General features: G+C 40.9%; 1 protein-coding gene across 2 annotated transcripts in view; it reads right to left on the bottom strand.

The window, feature by feature from the left end:
• Positions 1–1,038: 1,038 nt before the first annotated feature.
• The window catches only part of Pou2f1 (POU class 2 homeobox 1), a 144,137-nt gene continuing 124,465 nt past the window's right edge, over positions 1,039–20,710 (bottom strand). For both annotated transcript variants that reach the window (XM_036202508.1, XM_036202507.1), the window contains exons 13-16: positions 17,560–17,665; positions 6,544–6,892; positions 3,608–3,696; positions 1,039–1,729 (exon numbers count right to left, since the gene is read on the bottom strand). In XM_036202508.1, the coding sequence (XP_036058401.1) occupies positions 1,419–1,729; positions 3,608–3,696; positions 6,544–6,892; positions 17,560–17,665 (855 nt within the window). In that variant the 3' untranslated portion in view covers positions 1,039–1,418. The remainder of the gene's footprint in view (positions 1,730–3,607; positions 3,697–6,543; positions 6,893–17,559; positions 17,666–20,710) is intronic.

Here is a 20,710-nt window from a genome sequence, read left to right as displayed (position 1 = left end):
GATATGCAGATGGTCTTAAGTGACCCTGTGAAACAGCTGTTTGAGGCCCTAAGGGGCTGAGACTTTCAGGTTGAGAACTGCTGCTCTAGAGGAAAAGGTGGCAGATTCAGACTCTATATTGACCTTTTTTGGGGATATGTAATTAGCAGAAAACAGTCAAACAGAATTTCTTTAGAAAACAAAGAAGAGAATTCTTTCTCAATTTCAGTAAGTCAATTTGATCTTGACTAAGAAAGTCAAATGAAGTTTGGATGGAAAATCTCCATAAAATGAAAACAAACCAACAAGCAAGCAAACAAACAAACAAACAAACAAACATCCACAGTAGGAGCATTTTTAAAGAGAGAGAACTCAGGAGAACCACCAAGTCAGGTGTCTGCAGTAGTCTTTGCTCTTCGGAACCAAACCCTGCCCTGCAACAGGCACAGCTGTCCCCATTCCAAGTAGCAGAAAGCAGCACTGGGCACCACAGGGCTGGGGCCTCGGGCTGCTCAGTGATTAGGGCGAGTAGAGCTACAGTTCAGCAGGAATTCCTTCCTACACAAAAGTGCTCCAAAGGCACCGCCTGATGGGGAGGGGCGTGTGTGGAGTAGGAGTGTTTGCACACACTGCCTTCAGCTTCTGCACCAAGCCTCTTGCATAAGTGGCAAAAGAAAATCATTTTCTAGCACCTCTGTAAGAGTCATCAAGGATAAGGAAACCAGCAAGAACATTCCTGGAAGTTAAGAACGCAAGTCTCCCTTTACCCCCAAACCCTCCCTCCCCACAGTGTGGGAGCTCACTGAAATAGGATCCAGGAGCAAGAGATAAACATGTCCAATATATATATATATATATAGATATATAGATATATATAAACAATAACAGAGATACAGTAATACAGGCCTGCCTAAATTGTACCAGTTAAGAAAAGGAACCCCCAACACAATTGATACGATTATAAACACCTTGTTATGACTTAATGGCCTGTACAACAGACCTATAAAAATGATTTTTTTTTAAGAAAAAAAAAAAAAAAGAACAAATAAGAAACCCCTTCCTCTATTGGAACTGGTAACCCACCTTAGCTTGTCCTCATGACTGCTGGAAATGATAAGTAGTCCTTTCATTTATTTTTGTCTGTCTGTTTTTGATTTTTTTGTTTCTGTTTTTTTTTTTTCTTTTAAATTTTTGGTTAGAAAGTTCTCCAATCCATGAAGCAATCCTGAAAAGACATTGTTTTATTATAAAATTAGGCAAACGATGTCCTGTCTCCATTTTTTTTCCTGGCATGTGTATTTTTTCTTCTCTCCATGTCTCCCTCATCCTCACAACACAGTGGGTGAGAGGAAGCCGATCACACTTGTCAGTTCTCCACAGCTGGCAGCCCATCATGCTGCAGTGATGAAGGCCTGTGGCAGCCCAGCTCTGCACCCAGCTCACTGTGCCTTGGAGGCAGTGGTGGTGGTGGAAGCAGCCCCACTGGCAGAGGCTACCGTGAAGAGAGAGTTCTGGATGGACTCAGCAGAGGTGGAGGAGGCATGAAGGCTGGCTGCAGGGGCGGAGTTCCCTGTGGAGGCCGTGGCGGCAGAAACCAAGCTTACTGGGTTGCTGGTGAGCAGAGAGAGGTTCTGAGGATTCAGGAACAGGGGGGCAGTCACGATGTTTGGGGCTCCTCCTGCATTGGCAAATACCAGGTTCCCAGTTGCATCCAGTGATGTTATTGGAAGAGAACCACTAGAAGCAAGAGCTATAGACAAAGACCCCAGAACACAAAGAACATTAAACTTCATCCTGGAGGAGCCAATAACACATCAGCAAAGCGCTACTCAGCAGCAGAGAGAAGACCCCTTCACTGGTTATATAGTCCATTCTCTAACGCTATACTTCAGACATCAACTCAAGTTGATTTATAATTCTGAAGCATCGAAAGAACTGGAAAGTCAGTTTAATGAGTATAAGCAGGACAAACTAACGAAGAAGAGGTATGAAAACTGTGTAATGAGTCAATCATGTTTCTTCTTCTTTTAAGTCTCAAGTCTATATATATCCTTTACTTACAAGGATTTGTTAAAATCCAATAAAAAACTACCTCTATTCAAAAGACTAGTAGTTAAAGTGATTATTAAAAATATATTTCCGCTTTTATCAACTCAGCTACCATTATGTAACGTTATTTGACAAAACTTCATATTAAGATGGAAGTCATTTTTCCAAAGACTTCAGTCATGAAAATTTACATATCACTAAATAAAGAAAAAGGCATGATTTAAAATTTTTGTTTTTATACTTCCAGAGGCAGAACATTTGATTCTTATGAACTGTGCAAAGAATACTATTTATTATATAAGGAGATACAACACATAATGCTGTGTGAGTGATCTAAGGCTAGGATTTTGTAATTAATGGAGCACAATTTATCTATGATGCTTCCCCACAGGACAAATCTCTAAAATTTTATTAGTTCTAGTTGAAGGGAATACCTAATTTGAACATGAATATATAAACAATACAAAGCCTGAGCCCTGGTGCAGACTAAAGCATTCTTGGACTCAAGGCTGAGGGTCACAGACTGATTCTACATCTTCCTGGTGAATGTTCTATAGTCACTCATGCCTTGGGAAAGGCATTTGCCTCTGTGATAACCCTGTAGGCCAGAGAGTCCCCGTCCAGGAAAAAGGGACCTACACCAAATATTCTAAAGGATGCCTCTGCACAATGAAAGCACTCCACATCCATCTAGCCATCAGTCCAGACACAAGAAACCAACAAAACAGCAGGACAATCTAGGCTGCAATCTGATTTTTGTCTGTGGTTTAACATTGCCTACAGTAGTATATGGTTAGACACACCACTCACCAAAACGTGCCAGCTTGTTTTTGACCCCAAGAATTCTTGTTTAAGTACAAAGTATTTTAAGAAAAAAACAAACAAACAAAAAAAACCCCAAAAAGCCTCTTTCATTCAAAATAGGAATTTTCTCCAAATCATATAATAATAGGCAACTTTAGGCAAAAAGCTTAGATCCTGAACAAGGCAAGACAGATCCTTCATTGTATGAGTAAGTTTCACCTTAAGTAACATGAGAAAGGGCTGACATGGACCCAAATGGACTTGGAAAAGATACTGTAATCCAAGAACATATGTTCTACACTGATAGGAATATATAGGGGCAAAATCTAACAATAATGAAAACTACCCTGGAGATATGGGGTGTACTCTACCATTCCACACAGCTATCTAGGGCAACTGGGGAATTGCACTAGAAGACGCTTGCCTTGAGCTAGGTTAACATCAGGAGGAAAAGAAATCTGCCTCCAACTCTATTCACATAAGAAAGTAAAGTCCAGATTTCTTGGAATATACCAATCTATATACTGTTTGTTGTTCTAACAAACTAACCTGTACATTCTTCTATAAAACTTTTTTACAGGGACATTTTCTTGATCTTCAGGAATAACTTAAGTCAGCATTCACGCTCTCTCCTTCTCACCTTAATCTCTACCAAGGCAGATAGCTTCCACTGTGCGCGTACACCCACCCCCCCCCCCACGCATGCACACATACGCGCGCGCACACGCGCGCGCACACACACATACACACACACACGTGCACACACACTACTGACCTTGGATGGTAGCCAGTGTACTGTTGCTCATTAGGGCTGGGCTGAGAGCCCCGCCCAGAGTCCCCGGATTCAGGCTGAGTAAGGCACCGCTGCAAATGCAGAAGAGGCGTGAGTCACTCTATGCCATGCAGACCCCCGTCAGCTGACAGCACCCCAGCCTGACATTCAGCTCAGGGAAAATATGGGTGTCTTTGTTACTTTATGTACACTTTCATGTGGTTCAGTTAGTGCTTCCAAATTACTGCTTCTTTGGCGCTTACTTGTACAAACAAGGTTATGATCTGCATAAAATAGAAAACTTCTAGTCATTCTGACTTTTCTTAGAATTACTTCATTTAACTGGAATGGGTAATCTTTCTATTTGACAACAAAAACATTCATGGCTGCTCTATTCATAATGGCTAGGAAATAAACGGCATCAACATGGACTGGTGGTAATGACACTGGTACAAACACACACAGAATGTTATCCAGCTGTAAAGAAAGCTGAAATCCACAGGTAAATGGACAGAACTGGAGAACATCAAGTGAACAGCCTGGGCCCAGAGTGACCAAGGCCGCCGTGTGCTCTTTCATATGTGACTCCTAGCTTTGACTGTCGCTTATGTTTACCTTGGAGTAACTGTAGGTCAGAAAGCCTGAGAGGGTCCATGAGAGGGAGAAAACAAGAGGTCTTAATGGGGCAGGAGGGATGTATGTGGTATGAAAAGAGGAAGGACTTATGGGGATTGAAGGTTTGAGCAGAGATGGCGTGAGGGATGGAGGCAGAGAAGGCAAGTAGGTCACAGAAACTAAGGATGTATGAGCCTTATGGAAACCCTCTGTGTATAAGCTAATTAAAACACATGATAAAAAAATAACAGAAAGCCAGGCAGTAGTGGTGTATCCCAGCACTCAGAAGGCAGAGGTAGGTGGATCTCTGTGAGTTTGAGGCCAGCCTGGTCTACACAGCAAGTTCCAGGACAGCCAGGGCTACACACAGAAACCCTGTCTTGAAACAGCCGCCCCCCCCCCCAAAAAAAACCCAAACAACAACAAAAAACCATAAGGAGTTTGAACAAAGGTACCCTACATGGGTGGTCAATGTTGTCCCCAGAGGATAGATGATTAAACAAAAATCTAGGTGCCATTCATGGGATCCTTCTCTACAAGTTATCAGTCTGGGGGGCTCCAGAGGCCAACCCTCTAAAAAAATAAACAAACACTATAGGCTACTGTCACGGCTCTTAGCTGTCCATCCTAACTAGACTGTAAGACTCTATTACTGAACACACATGCACTTAGGTTGTAGGATATAGAAACATCAATCTGGATCTGACCAGGAAACTTCCTCCCTGCTAGCTAGCTTTCACAGTGCCAAGAGGTGCTACCCAGGCAGCTGGGTACCAATCAGGAAAGATGTATCCATTGGTACAATAGTGGTATGACTGTTGTAGGGGTAAACAACTGATTTCTGATTTGATTTGAGACTTATTTATAGAAGGAAATTTATGCGTGGGACATTAATCTAGTCAAAAGTCCATGGATGGGGAGGTCATGGGCTAAGAGATGGGGGTGGGAGCAGAAACTAACGATTGTTTTGTTAAATGGTTACAGTGAACTGCCTTCTAAGTATTATGTTAATACTTGTAGATCTATGGATGCTTTCAACCCAGGTCAGAGAAGTTTCTTTTTTGCAATGGATAAGATTAACGTAGATCCACAACTGGTCAAATTGTTAATAAGTGACTGTGGAGTATGTAGCCCTAAATAGGACATCTACATCAACTCCATCTTCCTAGCACCAAGATTCAGAGAATATTGAGGAAGATGTTTCTTACAGAAAGGATGTAAGAGCTGGAGGCTGGGGAGTACTACTGTAAAATGCTCTTCTAGACATGACACAGCAGTTGCACTCAATGACTGCTTAACTGGGTGTGGCTACCTGAACAAGATCAAGCCAGTCAAACTACAGTGTGGACAGGGAAGGGCTCCAGAGGCTCCATCCCTAGCTGAGGAGCCATTGGCAGTTGATGGTTGCTGGAAGAGGGAGAATAATTTGTCTTTGGGGGGGGGTCTCACACTGGTAGGTTACTCATGCTCTAGTGAACGGCTCTACACTCACATGCACATGAGCAGCACTAATCTGACTGGCTACTTGAAGGAAAAAAAAAAAGACATGAAACATGAAGTTGTGTGTGGGAGAGTTCAGGGCAGTTTGGGAAGAGTGATATGATCAAAATCCATTGTATACATGTATGAAATTATCAGAAATAAGAACTATATAAAAATATATAAAACCAGACATGACTTCACTCCAAGTTTTATCCATTTTTTGAGAGTCAGAGTAGGAGGATTTTGAGCTTTCTCCTGGCTCTCATCACTGAGTTACTCACCGACTCAGTCCTGTGTCATCCTGTGATTATGGTAGTGTGGCTACTTAGAAACTTAAGTTCAAATCTATAATCAAAGCAGCCTATCTCAGATTTGCTTTTCATTAAAGATAGTAATGAAAAAATCTTCCCTGTGAGTTGCAGTGATGGGTTCCTAGTTCTGTGTGGTATTTTGAAAGAAAATGCCCCACCCCCTCCCCCAGCAGGAGTTGTACTATTAGGAGGTGTGGTTTTATATAAGCCAAGTGTAGCCTTGTAGGAGGAAGTGTGCCACTGTGGGGGTGCGTTTTGAGGTTTCCTTTGCTCAAGCTATGCTCAGTTAAGGTAGACAGTTCATTTCCTGTTTCCTGTATATCAAGAAGGACAACTCTCCAGCTCCATGTCTGCCAACATGCCACTATGTTACCTTCCAAGATGACAAAGGACTAAACCTCTAAAGTGTAAGCTAGCCGCAATTAAATGTTTTCCTTCATAAAAGTTTTTGTGGTCACAATGTCTCTTCACAGGGATTGAAACCCCAAGACATTCTGTTTTGGATGCAAATGAAATGGGAAAGCTTCTTACCCAGCAGCAAACTGTGAGGGTGCCATCAGGCCTGGGTTGAGTCCTGCAGCAGCAGCCATGGCAGCAAGACTGGCATTTGCTGGCAACTGTGCAGCAGCTCCTTGGAGAGCAGCAGCAGCTGCTGTTTGCAAGCCAGATGCTGTCACCATCACCTGGCTGGCCCCAAGAGGGGAGGGAAGAGGCGTGGAGGTGGTCTGAGTTGTGCTGGTCTCACTGGCACTCGAGGCCTCAGAGGTGGAGGCTGAGACAGAAGGGGAGGGGCTCAAGGAGGGAGATGTGACTGCTGACGAAGCAGGGGGTGCTGTGGAAATCACAGTGGCTGTGTTGTTGGATGTGGTGTCTGTAGTGCCTGAAAAGAGATTCAGATTAGGAAATGACCTTCTGTAAATGGGTTTAGAAAACTAGTCATTTCAGTATCTAGAATCAAGGGGATGATTAACCTGTCCATTAATCTTTAACTGCTCTTTTTTTTAGTAACCTAGTTTAGCATTTCTACAGAAAATAACGAATAATAATAATAATAATAATAATAATAATAATAAAAAATAATAATAATAAAACCATTTAAAAGCCAAAGCTATGAGTCCTACTTTAATAGACAAGAGCAATAACACAACTCTGAAAGAAACAAGTTTTTTGTACCCCCCAGCATCCATTTTCTACTAAAAAAAAGGAAAATGGGGGCTGAAGATATGGGTTGGTGGGTAAGAGCATTGGCCACTCTTGCAGAGGACCCAGGTTTGACTCCAGCACTACCATGGGAGCACACAACCATCTGTAACTTCAGTTCCAGGGGACCTGATGCCTTCTTCTTGCCTTCATGGACACCAGACACAATACACCAGTGTTGGCATGATTAAGCCCGCCCCTGCCCTGTACACCTGCTGCTGTGGTGAACCTGTCCAATAACTCAAAAGGACTTCCCCAGTGCATCCTCTTCTTGAGATCTAGTCCCGTGGTCTTATAGGAAGATAAATGTACTTTCCTATTTCTCTTCTACAGGCAAAAAGTTTCAAGTACTTTCAATCTTTTCTTGATCAATTTTTCATTTTATGAAACCTAATTTTACCTGAAATTGCCCATTTTCACAAAACCTCAAATCTTGAGGTCAAAAGGCTTACACTGATTATTAAACTTTCCTTTTCACTGTATAATCAAATAAATCAGCATCTTGTTATGTCTTGTAGGCTTACTAAGGCAACCCCAGCCAAATCAATACATTTAATCTAGGCTGGGAAGTGATGAGGAGTTCAGAACTATCCAGCGGTTTTTTTTTTTTTTTTTCCTGGTTGTAATACACTATCCACATCCTAGATAGGCATCTCCAATTTGAGTATCATATAACCACTAGGACATAAAACACCATCATGATCTTTAGATTAATCTTCCCAGCCATGGAGTCATGTTCCAATTCATATACCTCCTTTATGATTCAAAATCTTGGCAATTTAATTAACCCAAGCACTCTATGTGGAGAAGCAGGCTTTCTGGGCCTTGGCGCCCTTAACAAGATGCTCTCACACACCTTATGGGGCACTCAGTAGATTTAGGGAGAGCCAAGCACATGGAAGATACCTAGCACCTCCTCCTGCTTTCCGCCCTTTCCTTCCTTTGGAAACACAAAAACAACAACAACAAAAAAAACAGCTTATTGATGATGTATGACTTATATGCTACAAAACTTGCCCAACTTAAGTGTAAAGTTCAATAACTTTATCAATTTCCAGAGTCCTTTAACTGTCACACAATCCAGACTGTAACACTTGCACCAGCAAAAACTGAGATTCCTCATGCCTGCCCTGCCTGTAGTCACCTCCCAAGCCTACCCTGTCTCCGTAGGTTTGCTTTATTTTTTTACATTTCACATACATGGATTTGAACAATGTGTAATTTTATGCATCTTAGCTTATTACTTTCAGGGTTTCACAACACTTAGGTTTTCGAGGATGAAGTCTATTCAGTGGTGCATTTATGCTGAGTGAGCTCTGTTTGTTTCCAGTTTGGGTTGTTATAGATATGCACACACATGTAAAAGTTATAGTGTGGATCTGTTTTCATTTCTCTTGAGAAAACTGCTTCACTGGATGATATATTTATGTTTTTAACTTACAAAGAAGATGTTAAAGTGTTCTCCACAGTGTATACCACTTCATATTCTCATAAACCAGGCAATACGAACTGCAGTGTTTCTGATCCTCAATCATCTTTTGATTGCAGATATTCTATAAAGTATGTTTTTTAAAGAGATTTATTTATTATGTATACAGTATTCTGCCTGCATGTGTCCCTGTATGCCAGAAGAGGGCACCAGATCTCATTACAAGTGGTTATGAGCCACCATGTGGTTGTTGGGAATTGAACTCAGGGCCTCTGGAAGAACAGCTGGTGTTCTTTACCACGGAGCCCTCTCTCCAGCCCTAAAATATGTTGTTAATTTCCCTAATAAGCAATACTGTTGAGCACCTTTTCCAGCATTTCCAGGGTTTCTCTGTAGCTTTGGAGCCTGTCCTGGAACTCACTTTGTAGACCAGGATGGCTTCGAACTCAAGAGATCCACCTGCTTTTGCCTCCTGAGTGCTGGGATTACAGGCGTGCACTACCACCGCCTGGCTCCAGTGTTGTTTTTGACTTGTGTACCTTCTTTGGTAAAGTATCTACTTAAATGTTCTGGGCCATATTCTTACTATTGAGCTTTGACAGTTTCTATCTAGTATGTTCCATATATAACTTCTTTTTAGAAGACACATGCTCTATTACAAACATTTCTTCCTGTCTTTGTCTTGTGTTTTCATTTTCCCCAAGATGTCTTCTACAGCACAAAAGACTTCACCTTCCACGATCTTCAATTTATTACCTTTTAATTTTTAATTGTGTGTTTGTGTAAATACAAGTGCAGGTGCCCACAGGCCAGAAGAAGACATTGGATTCCCTGGAGCTGGACTTACAGGTGGTTGTGAATTATCCACCACAGGCACTGGGAACTGAACTCAGGTCCTTTGCAAGAGCAGAAAGTGGTCTTGAGTGCTGAGCCGTCTCTCTCCAGCACTGATTTTTTTTTCAACTTTTAAATAGCCTATACTTTTGGTGTTGTATCTACTAGCCCTTTGCAGTACAAAATTAGAAAGACTGTCTACTACTTCTTCGAAATTCTATGGACACATCAGACATCCGACCCATTTGAGTTGCTATGCATAAGAACCTACAATGGTGTTTGTGCATTTTGGCACCCAACTGTTCCAGAAACATTTGTTAGGGATTCTTTTTCCTATTAAATTGTCTTAGCTATTTGTCAAAAATTAACAGAGGTTAAATTAAAGCCAACCCCCCTTTGTTTCATGTAATCTACTTTATGAAGAGTTTAATTTTGCCTGTATCACTTGTATCTTTATAATCAGCTTTTGAAACCTGGCTATGTATATTCTCTAAGTTCATTCTCCTCAAGTTATTTTCATATATATTTTAAAATAGATCCCTTTTATATTATTTTAGAATGAGTTATCAGTTTATGTGTTGGAATTATGACTGTTGAATCAGAAATACATAAATTAAGCTAGAGACAGACAAATGTCATTTTAAGAATGCTGGAGTATAAAATGTCTCTTAAAATTTAACTTCAGGCTAGAGAGATAAGAGCAAAGTATTTGCCAAATATGAACACCTAAATTTCATTCCCTTGAAAGCACATGCATGTGTGCCCCTCCAACCCCCACCCCAGGTTGCCAGGTATGGTGGTGTAGGCTTCTAATTCCAGTGCTGGGGAGGTGGCAGCAAAGCCCTGGCACTTGCTGGTTAGCTGGCTCAGCCAATGGTGAGCACCTGGTCCCAATAAGAGACTTGTCTCAAAACACAACACAGAGAGCTGTCCTGAGAACATCTGAGGTTGACTTCCGGTCTCCACATGCATATGCATGGGAATATACATATAAACACACACATACAAGAGTTTAGTTTCAGCTACTAACTAATCTGCTACATACATTCTGCATGTATTATTTTCTTAATATAATTTTGGGCCACTTTCTTAGAGTACATACAACTGATTTCATGTTGGTTTCATATCACACAAAATTAGGACAATACCAATAAGGACAGTTTAATTTCTCCCCTTACTAAATTGGCTGTTACAACCTTAATGGGAGCATTAATTAAAAGATCAGGAGAACAATGTCCTTGGCTTTTTGCTGTGGGTTTGAGTAGCTGCTCTTGTTCTGTGGAAGCAGCTCCTTCTGTTTCAGGTCAAAGGGCTTTTCTCACGAGTGGGTTTGGATTTATTAAATAACTTCTATCCAGCTATCCAGGTTTTATCTCAATTTTTACTTCTATTGTACAATATGCTAATTGGTGTTCAGATATTAAACCGACTATGTATTCTTGGAGTAAATCCCCCAGTCACGATGAATAATCTTTTTTTAATGTGTTGTCAGCTTTGATCTGCAAAGATTTTTCTCTTCCTTCCTCCTTCCTTCCATCCCTCTCTTCCTTTCTCATTACAGGAGACTGAACCCAGGGACTTACACACACCAGGAAGATGGTCAATAATTGTCTGTTTCATTTGCTAAGATTTAGCAGAGCATTTAATATACATTTTCATAAGGGCTATGAGCCTGTATTTTTTTCTAATGTAGTTATCTAGGTTTTGTATCAAAGCATTGTTCGCCTTGTTCAAAATAGGCTCCTCCTCTATTTTCTGGAAGTGATTTTATCTTTTAAAAATATCTGATTAAATAAGAAATTAACAAGCCCCACAGAACATCATTAAAATAATCAGGGCCTGGACTTTTATTTGTGATTTTTTAGTTAATAATTGCTCAACTGCTTTAAGTCTACTTAGGGTCTCTTTTTTAAAGCAGTTGACAATTTGTTAGTTTCTAAGTTCTGTGACCATTCCACTCTACACTATTTTTGTTTAGAGTGCAGGTGTCCCTAGACCTCTAGTGTGCCACATTATACAGCAGTTCTAAGTATAGCCCAAAGAGCTGAAAACACATGCTCACAAACTGACCAAGTATGAAACTCACAGCAGGAGCGGCTAAGACCCGCTACTACCCCGATGCTATTGACTCATGAATGGTGAACAAATGTTATATATCCATAGAATCGAAAACCGTTCAGCCACAAAAGAAAAATACTTACATATTTTACAATATTGGTAAAGTTAGAAAATTTGCTAAATGAAAGAAGTCCAACACACTGAAAGGACCACTTATATGAATTCATTTCTCTAAAATGCTAAAAAGTAGGCAGTTCGATGAATTAGAGTAAAAGAATAATGCCAGAATAGGGAGGACTGATAATTTGTAGCTTATTCTTTGGGGTGATGGAATTATTCCAATAATTAGGTAGTTCTAACAGTTCCACATGGTTTAAGTATATCAAAACCCACTGTACTGAACATTTAAAATTACATACTGAAAAATGTGAGCTATAACCTGAACATGTGCCTTTAATTCTAGCTATTTGGGAGGCTGAAACAGGATTGAGGTCAAGGCTAGTGCTATCTCAAAACAAAACAAAATTATGAATTACATCCTAATTATAAAATTTTCATTACGTTTTTTTGTTTGTTTTTGAGGCAGGTTCTCTCTATGTAGCCCTAGCTGTCTTGGATCTCATTATGCAGACCAAACTAGCCTTGAATTTAGATATCCACCTGCCTTTGCTCCCGAGTGCTGGGATTAAAGATGTGGAACACCACATTGTTCCATTCTGGTACTGTTTAGTTTACTAGTTTTGATAATATGTATCTTTCTCTTTTTTTCTTGATTGCAGATGAATTTGTTAATTTTTTAGTTGCATTGCTTTTTTCCTGACTTATTTCATTAGTTATTTCATTATTTATTTATTTATTTATTTCATTATTTATTTTTTTGCTATAATCCTTGTTATTTGCTCTTTCTGCTTACATTGGGACTAATTTTTTCTATATGATTTTTTTTTTATTTATTTCCTCAAGACATGGTCTCACTATGTGCCTAAGCTAACCTTGCACCATTTTTCTTCTTGCCAAGTGTTACAATCATAGGCATGCAGCTGACCCCCATTTCCCATACTCCCAGAAGTTTAAGTGTGAGCTGTGGGCTGCTGGCCTGAGATGCGGTTTCTCTGATCTCTCTGTCAATGGATACAGGTTGTCATGATGGCCTCTGCCCTCCCCACTGGGGTCACACTGGGTACCATCACTACTGCCCGTGAGATGCTTCATTTTCAACTGTTTTTCATTTTAAAAATTTTCTTAATTTCTTGATTTCTTCTTTGGCATAAACTTCCAGTTTAATTCCTGAATATTTGAGATCCTCAAAATGTTTATTATTGATTTCTAAAAGGACAATATATATGTTATATGATTTTAATCCTTTTAATTCCCTGGGTCTTGGCCACATGTTGATTTCCAAACATTTGAAGATTTGCCAAGTTTTTTTTTCCCCCCCTGTTGTTGATTTCTATAAAGACAACATAGCAGGGTATGGTGGCACACCTTTAATCCAGCACTCATGAGGCAAAGGCAGGTGGATTTCTGTGAGTTTTTGGCCAGCCCAATCTATATATTGAGTTCCAGGTTAGCCTGGGTTACATAGTGAGACCCTGCCTTTAAAAATAAACAAAACAAAACCAAAAAATTGGCTGGAGGAATGGTTCAGTGCTTAAGTACTGTGGGATGTTCTGTATGTTAAATGTGTTGCTCTGCAGGAAGTATGGGCAGGACAAGGAGAGAGGAGAATTCTGGGAAGTGGAAGGCTGAGGCAGAGATGCTGCCAGCCGCTTCCATGAGAAGATGTTAAGATACTGGTAAGCCACAAGCCATGTGGCAACTTATAGATGAATAGAAATGGGTTGATTTAAGATATAAGAACAGTTAGCAAGAAGCCTGTCACAGCCATACAGTTCATAAGTAATATAAGTCTCTGTGTGTTTACTTGGTTGGGTTTGAGCAGCTGCAGGACTGGAGGGTGAGAGAGATTTGTTCTGACCGTGGGTTAGGCAGGACTGGAGAAAACTCTAGTTACACTTAAGAGCACTGGCTGCTCTTCCAGAGGACCCAGGTTCAATTTCCAGCACCCACATAGCAGCTCACAACTGTCTGTGACTCTAGTCCAGAGGATCTGCCTGCCTCATACAGATATACAGGCAGGCAAAACACAAATGCACATAAATTAAAAATAAATTAAAATACATACACAGACACACATGCTCCGAATGAGTTTAATCCTTTAATTTACTGAGCCTCATTTCCTGGCTGAAAGAGTCTTGAGGGACAGATATTCCAGGTATATTTGAAAAGATTATTTTTTCACAGGCATGACAGCTAGGTCAAGTTGGTTGATATTGTTTAAGTCTTATATACCTTTGACAATATTTTGACATAGTTCAAATTAATCATTACAAGTAGAGTACTATTTCTTACTATTGTTGAACTGTCTATTTCTCCTTTTAATTCTGTTCATTTTTCTTCCCTGTATCTTGGGCCTCCATTGTTAGGTAACTAATTCTATTGCTATTATCTTCCCGAGAAATACATCTTTGTCATTATGAAACGTTTTAGAAAAATAACTGGTGACAGAACACTCAAGAGTTGAGTGTGGTTTTGAGGTACTTAAGAACACCGTGTCTTTCTGGAGGAATGTTGTCTTATATCCACTCTAGAAATGTGTGCCAAGACTGTTTATGTGCTGAGCACATGAAAAAGTGTTTTATTATAAAATGGTAGACTAAGAAAATATTTTTCCATGTTTCTTAAACCCCATTCCAAATGGCAGTAAAGAAACACAAGAAGTAGTGAGATTTCTAGGGATGGGAAAGAGGACAAAATAGGGTAGAGGTGAGACCAATGGTAGTACGGTTAGCAAAGGAGGAGGTCAGGACTGAGGTGGGAATTAACCCCTTTGTGGGAGCCCCAAGAGAAGTCTAAACTCAGAGTTGCCATACGCCAAGGCAGGAGAGGAGAACAGAGAAGAGAGTGATTACAGGACTGCTTACACACTAGCTCTGGCAGTGGGCTTGCCCATCTTTCTTCTAAATCTTGCATATGATTTGAGCTGATATTACCAACTACTCAAAGAAAAGAAAGAAATCTGACAGAAAGATTGAGGACTCAATAGGTAACAAGCAAACACAATCCCTGCTTTGGTAAAGTGTGAGTGTACTGTGTAGCAATTTCCTCTGAGATAAGCCTCTGTTTGGGAGGGAAGCTCATTGAGACAAGGTGTTTCTAAACAGAGTTTAAAATTCCATCTCCTAGAGAAGTTCTTTAAACTCGGGAAGCAAACAACCCAAAGCTTCCAGAAGTCCCTGAAATGGATCAGATACACTAGCCGCCCCCCCCCCCCCCCCCAGCTATCATATAAAAGCTGTAAGAACTTGCTGAGAGACACTCAGCCAAGCCACCCAAAAGAGACAGAGTGATAAGCTGAGCTGCTTGGAAGAAGCTGCCACAAGAGGCTCAGACCAAATGACTTGTCCGGAAAGAACACACTGCACCTGTCAAGGTCTTGGAGGCTCCCAGCGCTGGTGAGCTGTCTCTCATGCCAGAGTGGGCATTGGGGATGCAGCTGACTTTGAGTCATTTCTGCTCCTCCAACTAACCCTCACCCACAGTCCTGAAGGAACTCCAGGGAAACTCACTGGTTCACCATGCTGAACTCTGGTGGCACCTTACTTTGGTCTGTCACTGGCTCACTACTGGGGTGAGCAGACGTTTGTTCACGTCTCCCCATGAGTAGTGTCACAAAAGAGGATGAAGCCTCATCTTCACTAACCGAGAAGCTAGAAGCATAGATATATGCCTACAAGCTTGGCTTTGCTGTTTACTTTTTAATGTCTGAACCACTGGCGGTTTTTCTGCAAAACATGGGTATCCTTAGGTATAATTCAATGATTTATAACTTATTGGAAAGGTAAAGTTTAGCTTTAAATTTCTGGATGACTGGTAGTCAGAAGGCAGGAACCTCATATACTGATGCTCAACCTAATGCCAATCAATCACAGCTTGCTTACTAAGCAGAAACGCTGAATACTATACTCTTTTGAAAGTTGTGTATGTTTGAATACATATGTGGATGCATGCATACACACTTGGAGGGGACCAGAGGTTGATGCTGTGTGTCTTTATCTTGATTATCTTGATTCTGAGACAGAGTCTCATTAAATCTGGAGCGTGCTAATTTGGCTAGCCTGGCTCACCAGAGAACCAAAGGGATCCTCTTGTCTTTGCCTCCCCAGACCTGGGATTACAGGGGTATATTATTTCTAGACTTGAATTTTACTTGGGTTCTGGAAAATGACCATAGGTTCTCATGTTTGTGTGGCAAGCACTTTAATGATTGAACCATCTCATCAGACCCAAAAAGGTGTATAACCTGGAATCGAAGGCTACTATAGCAGCCACAGATGGCCAGGGGTAGATGCTACTGGAAGTTATAATTTATGAACTTCTGTCAAGTTATTAAAACTGTGTGTATGCCTATGTTAGGAGAGGAAATTCTCAATGAGGCCTAACAGTCAAGTGGTCACAAAGTACTGTTTACATTATATAAAAACCCGACATTTTCTAATGGCTCAGAAACACAGTATGAAGATATCTACTGAAATTTTACATCACGGTAAAGTCACAGAACTAAAGAGATGTTATCACCGGGTGGTGGTGGCGCACACCTGTAATCCCAGCACTTGGGAGGCAGAGCCAGGTGGATCTCTGTGAGTTCGAGGCCAGCCTGGGCTACCAAGTGAGTTCCAGGAAAGTCACAAAGCCACACAGAGAAACCCTGTCTCGAAAAACCAAAAAAAAAAAAAAAAGATGTTATGAACCTAAAACATGAATTAAAAAAAAGTCTTCAATTCCAGATTAAGTTAAATTTGCTCATGAAATATAAAGCAATCCAATGGCTTACTAGCATATAATAATTAGCATAGCTTATACATTATGTATCATAAAAATTTTGATGACATCCTAAATCATTTCAAATGCTTTGGGAAAATTTCTGTTCAGGAGGCCAAAGGAAAATAATTATTTATTCATCTTATTATGAATATATCAAGCAATAAGCCGGGCATCAGAAAGAACACAGTATTTAGTTCTTTAGTTCTTTAGATGTACAAAGGTGCTGGGTTGGTGGCACACACCTATAATTCCAAGACTCAGGAGACACAAGCAGGTGGATCTCTGTGAGTCCGAGGCCAGTCAGGGCTATACAGAGAAATCCTGTCTTGAATACCCCCATTCCCCTCCCCCACTCCAAAAAAAAAAGAAGTACAAAGGCTATTGGGAAGGACAGACTTGGAAAATAGACTATACAGTGAGTAAACGGCAACTTGAACTTCCTGGAGAAGGAGAAAAGTATTTCCAGGAGGAACTGATATATAAGCCAGGGCAGCTTATCATGTAGGATAGACTAATAGAAGAAAGAAGAATTTTAAACTTTTTCTTTTTAAGTTGGCCTGGTGCACACTTTTTATCCCAGCACTCAGGAGATAGAAGCAGGTGGGATCTGAGTTCAAGGACAGACTGGACTTTAGAGTTCCAGGACAGTCAGGGTCTAGTCTTCAAAACAAAAAAGTACACTACTCTGCCCAGCACAGGGTCAGGTTTACACACACACACACACACACACACACACACACACACACACACACACACACACTAGAGCATATGTTTTTGCATGAATGTGGGAAGGTGCGTGTGGAGGCCTGAAACTGATGCTTTGTGTCCTCTTTGGTTCCTCTCTACTTTACCAAACAGGGTCTCTTACTGAATCTGGAACATTTGGCTAGCCTAGCTATCAGCTTGTTCTGGGGAACCCCTTTCCCTGTTTCCACAGCACTGGGATTATGGAAGGGCTACTAAGCCCACTTGACTTGGAAGTGTGCATGTATTCTGAACTCTAGTCTTCATGATTATGTTCACTGAGCAATCTCCCTAGACCCTGAAATGTATTTTTCACTAAAGCAATTCATAACTTAAGGTAGCACCTCATGATTTGGCAGGCTTGCTGCTTACTAGCTTGCCAACTGGTTGCTGCTTACCTGTAAGAGAGAGATTAGTCACTGCAGCGCTGGTTAAGGGAAGGACAGGGTTGACTGTGAGGGGAGTTGCTGTACTGCTTGTCACAAGGCTTGGAGTGGTTGCCACCTAGAGGTCAGAGAAGAAAAAAAAAGTATGTAACATAATCAGAACTTGAATGGTCCTTAACTTGGAATGATGTTGAGTCAGACAGGCTGTCAATCAGCTAGAGGTAGTATAATTGTCAAAATCACTTAACTAAGAGAATTATCTGATAGCCTTAGCGCTTATATTGCTTTTACTTTTTGATCTGTGGATGCATATTTGTCTTGTCTTTATTTTTAACTAAATAGTACAGAATGTGCAGCAGACTGTTTTTCTTTCAGACAGGGTTTCTCTGCATAGCTCCTGCTGTCTTGGAACTCATCTGTAGATCAGGCTGGCCTTGAACTCTGAGATCCACTTGCCTCTGCCTCCTTAAGTGCTGGGATTTAAGGCATGGGCCACCATTGAACTTTTTTTAAAAAAGACAATCTTATGGTGGAGTGTAGTGGCAAATACTTTTAATCCCAGCACTTCAGAGGCAGAGGCAGGCATAGCTCTGAGTTCCAGGTCAACCTGGTCTACAGAGCTAGTTCCAGGACTACACAGTGAAACCCTGACTCAAAAACAAAAAACAAAACAAAACAAAAAACGAAAAGAAAACCAACCTTACTATGTAGCTGTGGCTGGCCTAGAATTCCCTGTGTTAACCAGGCTAGCCTTCAATACAGAACTCCACTTGCTTCTTCCTTCTGAGTCCTGAGATTAAAAATGTGTATTGTTGTTGGGGCCAGGAATCCAGGGCTAGAGAAAGCATAGGCCCAAGGGGAAAACCTAATATTACTTGGCTAAATGGACATAGTATTAAACCAGGTTCTAAAGATTTATCATTACAGATTAGTACATCTTTCAACTTCATCAGAGAAGCTCCTTTTAGAACTAGATGGAGATGAATACAGAGGCTCACAGCTGGTCATGATACACCTAACAGAGACTAAGGAATGCTTGGCCCTAAAAGGGACATCTATATGGTGGTGGCACACGCCTTTAATCCCAGCACTCAGGAGCAGAGGCAGGCACATCTCTTAGTGTAGCCTGGTCTACAAAGCCAGTTCCAGGACAGCCAGGGCTGTTACATGGAGAAACCCTGTCTCAAAAACCTCAAAACAAACAAAGGATGACTCTATCACGCCCACTCTCTTGAGGCTCAGGGACCCCTGCAGAATGGGGAAGGAAAGACTAAGGGCCAGGGAAGGTGGGGATACAGGGAAATTCTTCTCTTGACCCAGAAGGGAACTGCACACAGGAACTCACAGCAGTTGTGACCCACAGACGAATCCCAGCATGAAGCAGGGAGGTGGGCATGAACTCCAACTCTTACCTGTGGACTACTGGCCCCTGACAGCTGCTGGGAGCAGGAGAGTTGTCGTTAAGGTGTGGTCATTGCTAAGTTGACCATACTCTAGTGGATGATCACACACTTAAGGGCACAACTCAGACTTGATGGCTTTAAAAGAAATGACACGTGCGTGCATGCGTGTGTGTGTGTGTGTGTGTGTGTGTGCATGTGTGTGTGTGTGTGGTTGGAATTGCAAGAATTGGGGAAAGGGAAAAACACAATAAAAATGTACTGAAATTCTTAAAGAACTAATAAAATATGAGGGGGTATGTATACCACCACACCTAGCTCTAGTGAAAGAGACTTTCTTTTGGTTTTTCAAGATAGGGTTTCTCTGTGTAGCCCAGGCTGTCCTCAAATTCAGCGATCCACCTGCCTCTGCCTCCTGAGTGCTGGGAATAAAGGTGTGTGCCACTCCCACCTGGCCGTGAAGCAGATTTTTAAAATAACTTTGCATTTCTTTTTGAAATATTATGATAAGCATCCTATGGTTTTGTAAGACACTGCCTTCTTTCTATGACAGTTAAGCCTGAAAACAAAATAGTCACCTATACATAACAAAACTGTTACCTAATGACAATAATTTTTGTAACTACTACATCATATTTATGATTAAAACCTTACTATTTAATAACCCACAAGTTTCACTTAATAAATAATGCTGACCTTAGTGGAGCCAGGTGTGGAGGCACACGCCTTTAATTCTAGCACTTGGGAAGCAGAGGCAGGCAAATCTCTCTGAGTTCCAGGCTAGTCTGGTCTACATGGTAAGTTTCAGGTCAGCCAAAGATACATAGAGAAACCTTGTCTCAAAACCGGGGGGGGGGGGGGGGGGCGGCGCATGTGAAATAATATTAAAATAAAATAAAAGCAGATTAACATCAGAAGGAACAAAAATGCAGACTCAGCAATCTGTCTCCCCTTTTGAAGCTTGTCTGGTATCATCTGGCAGTGGTCTACAATTATCCTAACAGGAAGAAAGTCAATGAGGGAGAACTGTGACCATGGCATGTTTCTTCCATCTAGGAATAATGTTCAACCTCAATAAAGTTCTATATGAAAGGCTGATCTACTATCTGAGTAGTGGAAATTTGAGATGACTATTCATACCTGGGAATTTACTGTTAATCATGTAAGTTTACTAAAATGGGCTTTGGGACGGAACAGGAAGGAACATAACATTTTTTTCTCTAGATAATTGGAAATCAGGAGTAAATCTGCCATTATTAGTTTCAGTGTAACTTTATTAGCTACAGAAAACATTGCAAAGAAACAGAAAAGTCAAATTATTTACTTCTAAAAATAAAGGAAATCACTAGGTTCTTGTGAAATGAGAAATTGCATAATTTTGGAAATATTTAAAGTAGACATGTTATATATTTATTCAACATGTACACCACACACACATAATTCCTTAACTGTTATAGTTTGAATAATGATGGCTCCCATAGGTTCCTAGGTTTGAATCCTTGGTCCCCAGTTGGTGGAACTGTTGGGAAGGATTAGGAGGTGTGGCCTTGGGCTGGGCTTTGAGGATTCAAAATCTCATTCTCTTGGCAGTCTCTCTCTACCTCCTACTTGAGGATCAAAATGTGAGCTCTCTGCTGTTCCTATGCTCCACCATCATGGACCCATCCTCTGAAACTGTAAGCTGAAATGAAATCTTTTCTTTCCTAAGTTGCCATGGTCATTCATGGTATCTTATCACAGTAACAGAAAAGTAACTGAGACAG

This window comes from Onychomys torridus, chromosome 11 (genome assembly GCF_903995425.1).
Source record: "Onychomys torridus chromosome 11, mOncTor1.1, whole genome shotgun sequence".
Taxonomy (NCBI): Eukaryota; Metazoa; Chordata; class Mammalia; order Rodentia; family Cricetidae; genus Onychomys; species Onychomys torridus.
The sequence above is the reverse complement of the archived record's forward strand: the minus strand, read 5'-3'. Positions and strand labels throughout refer to the sequence as shown.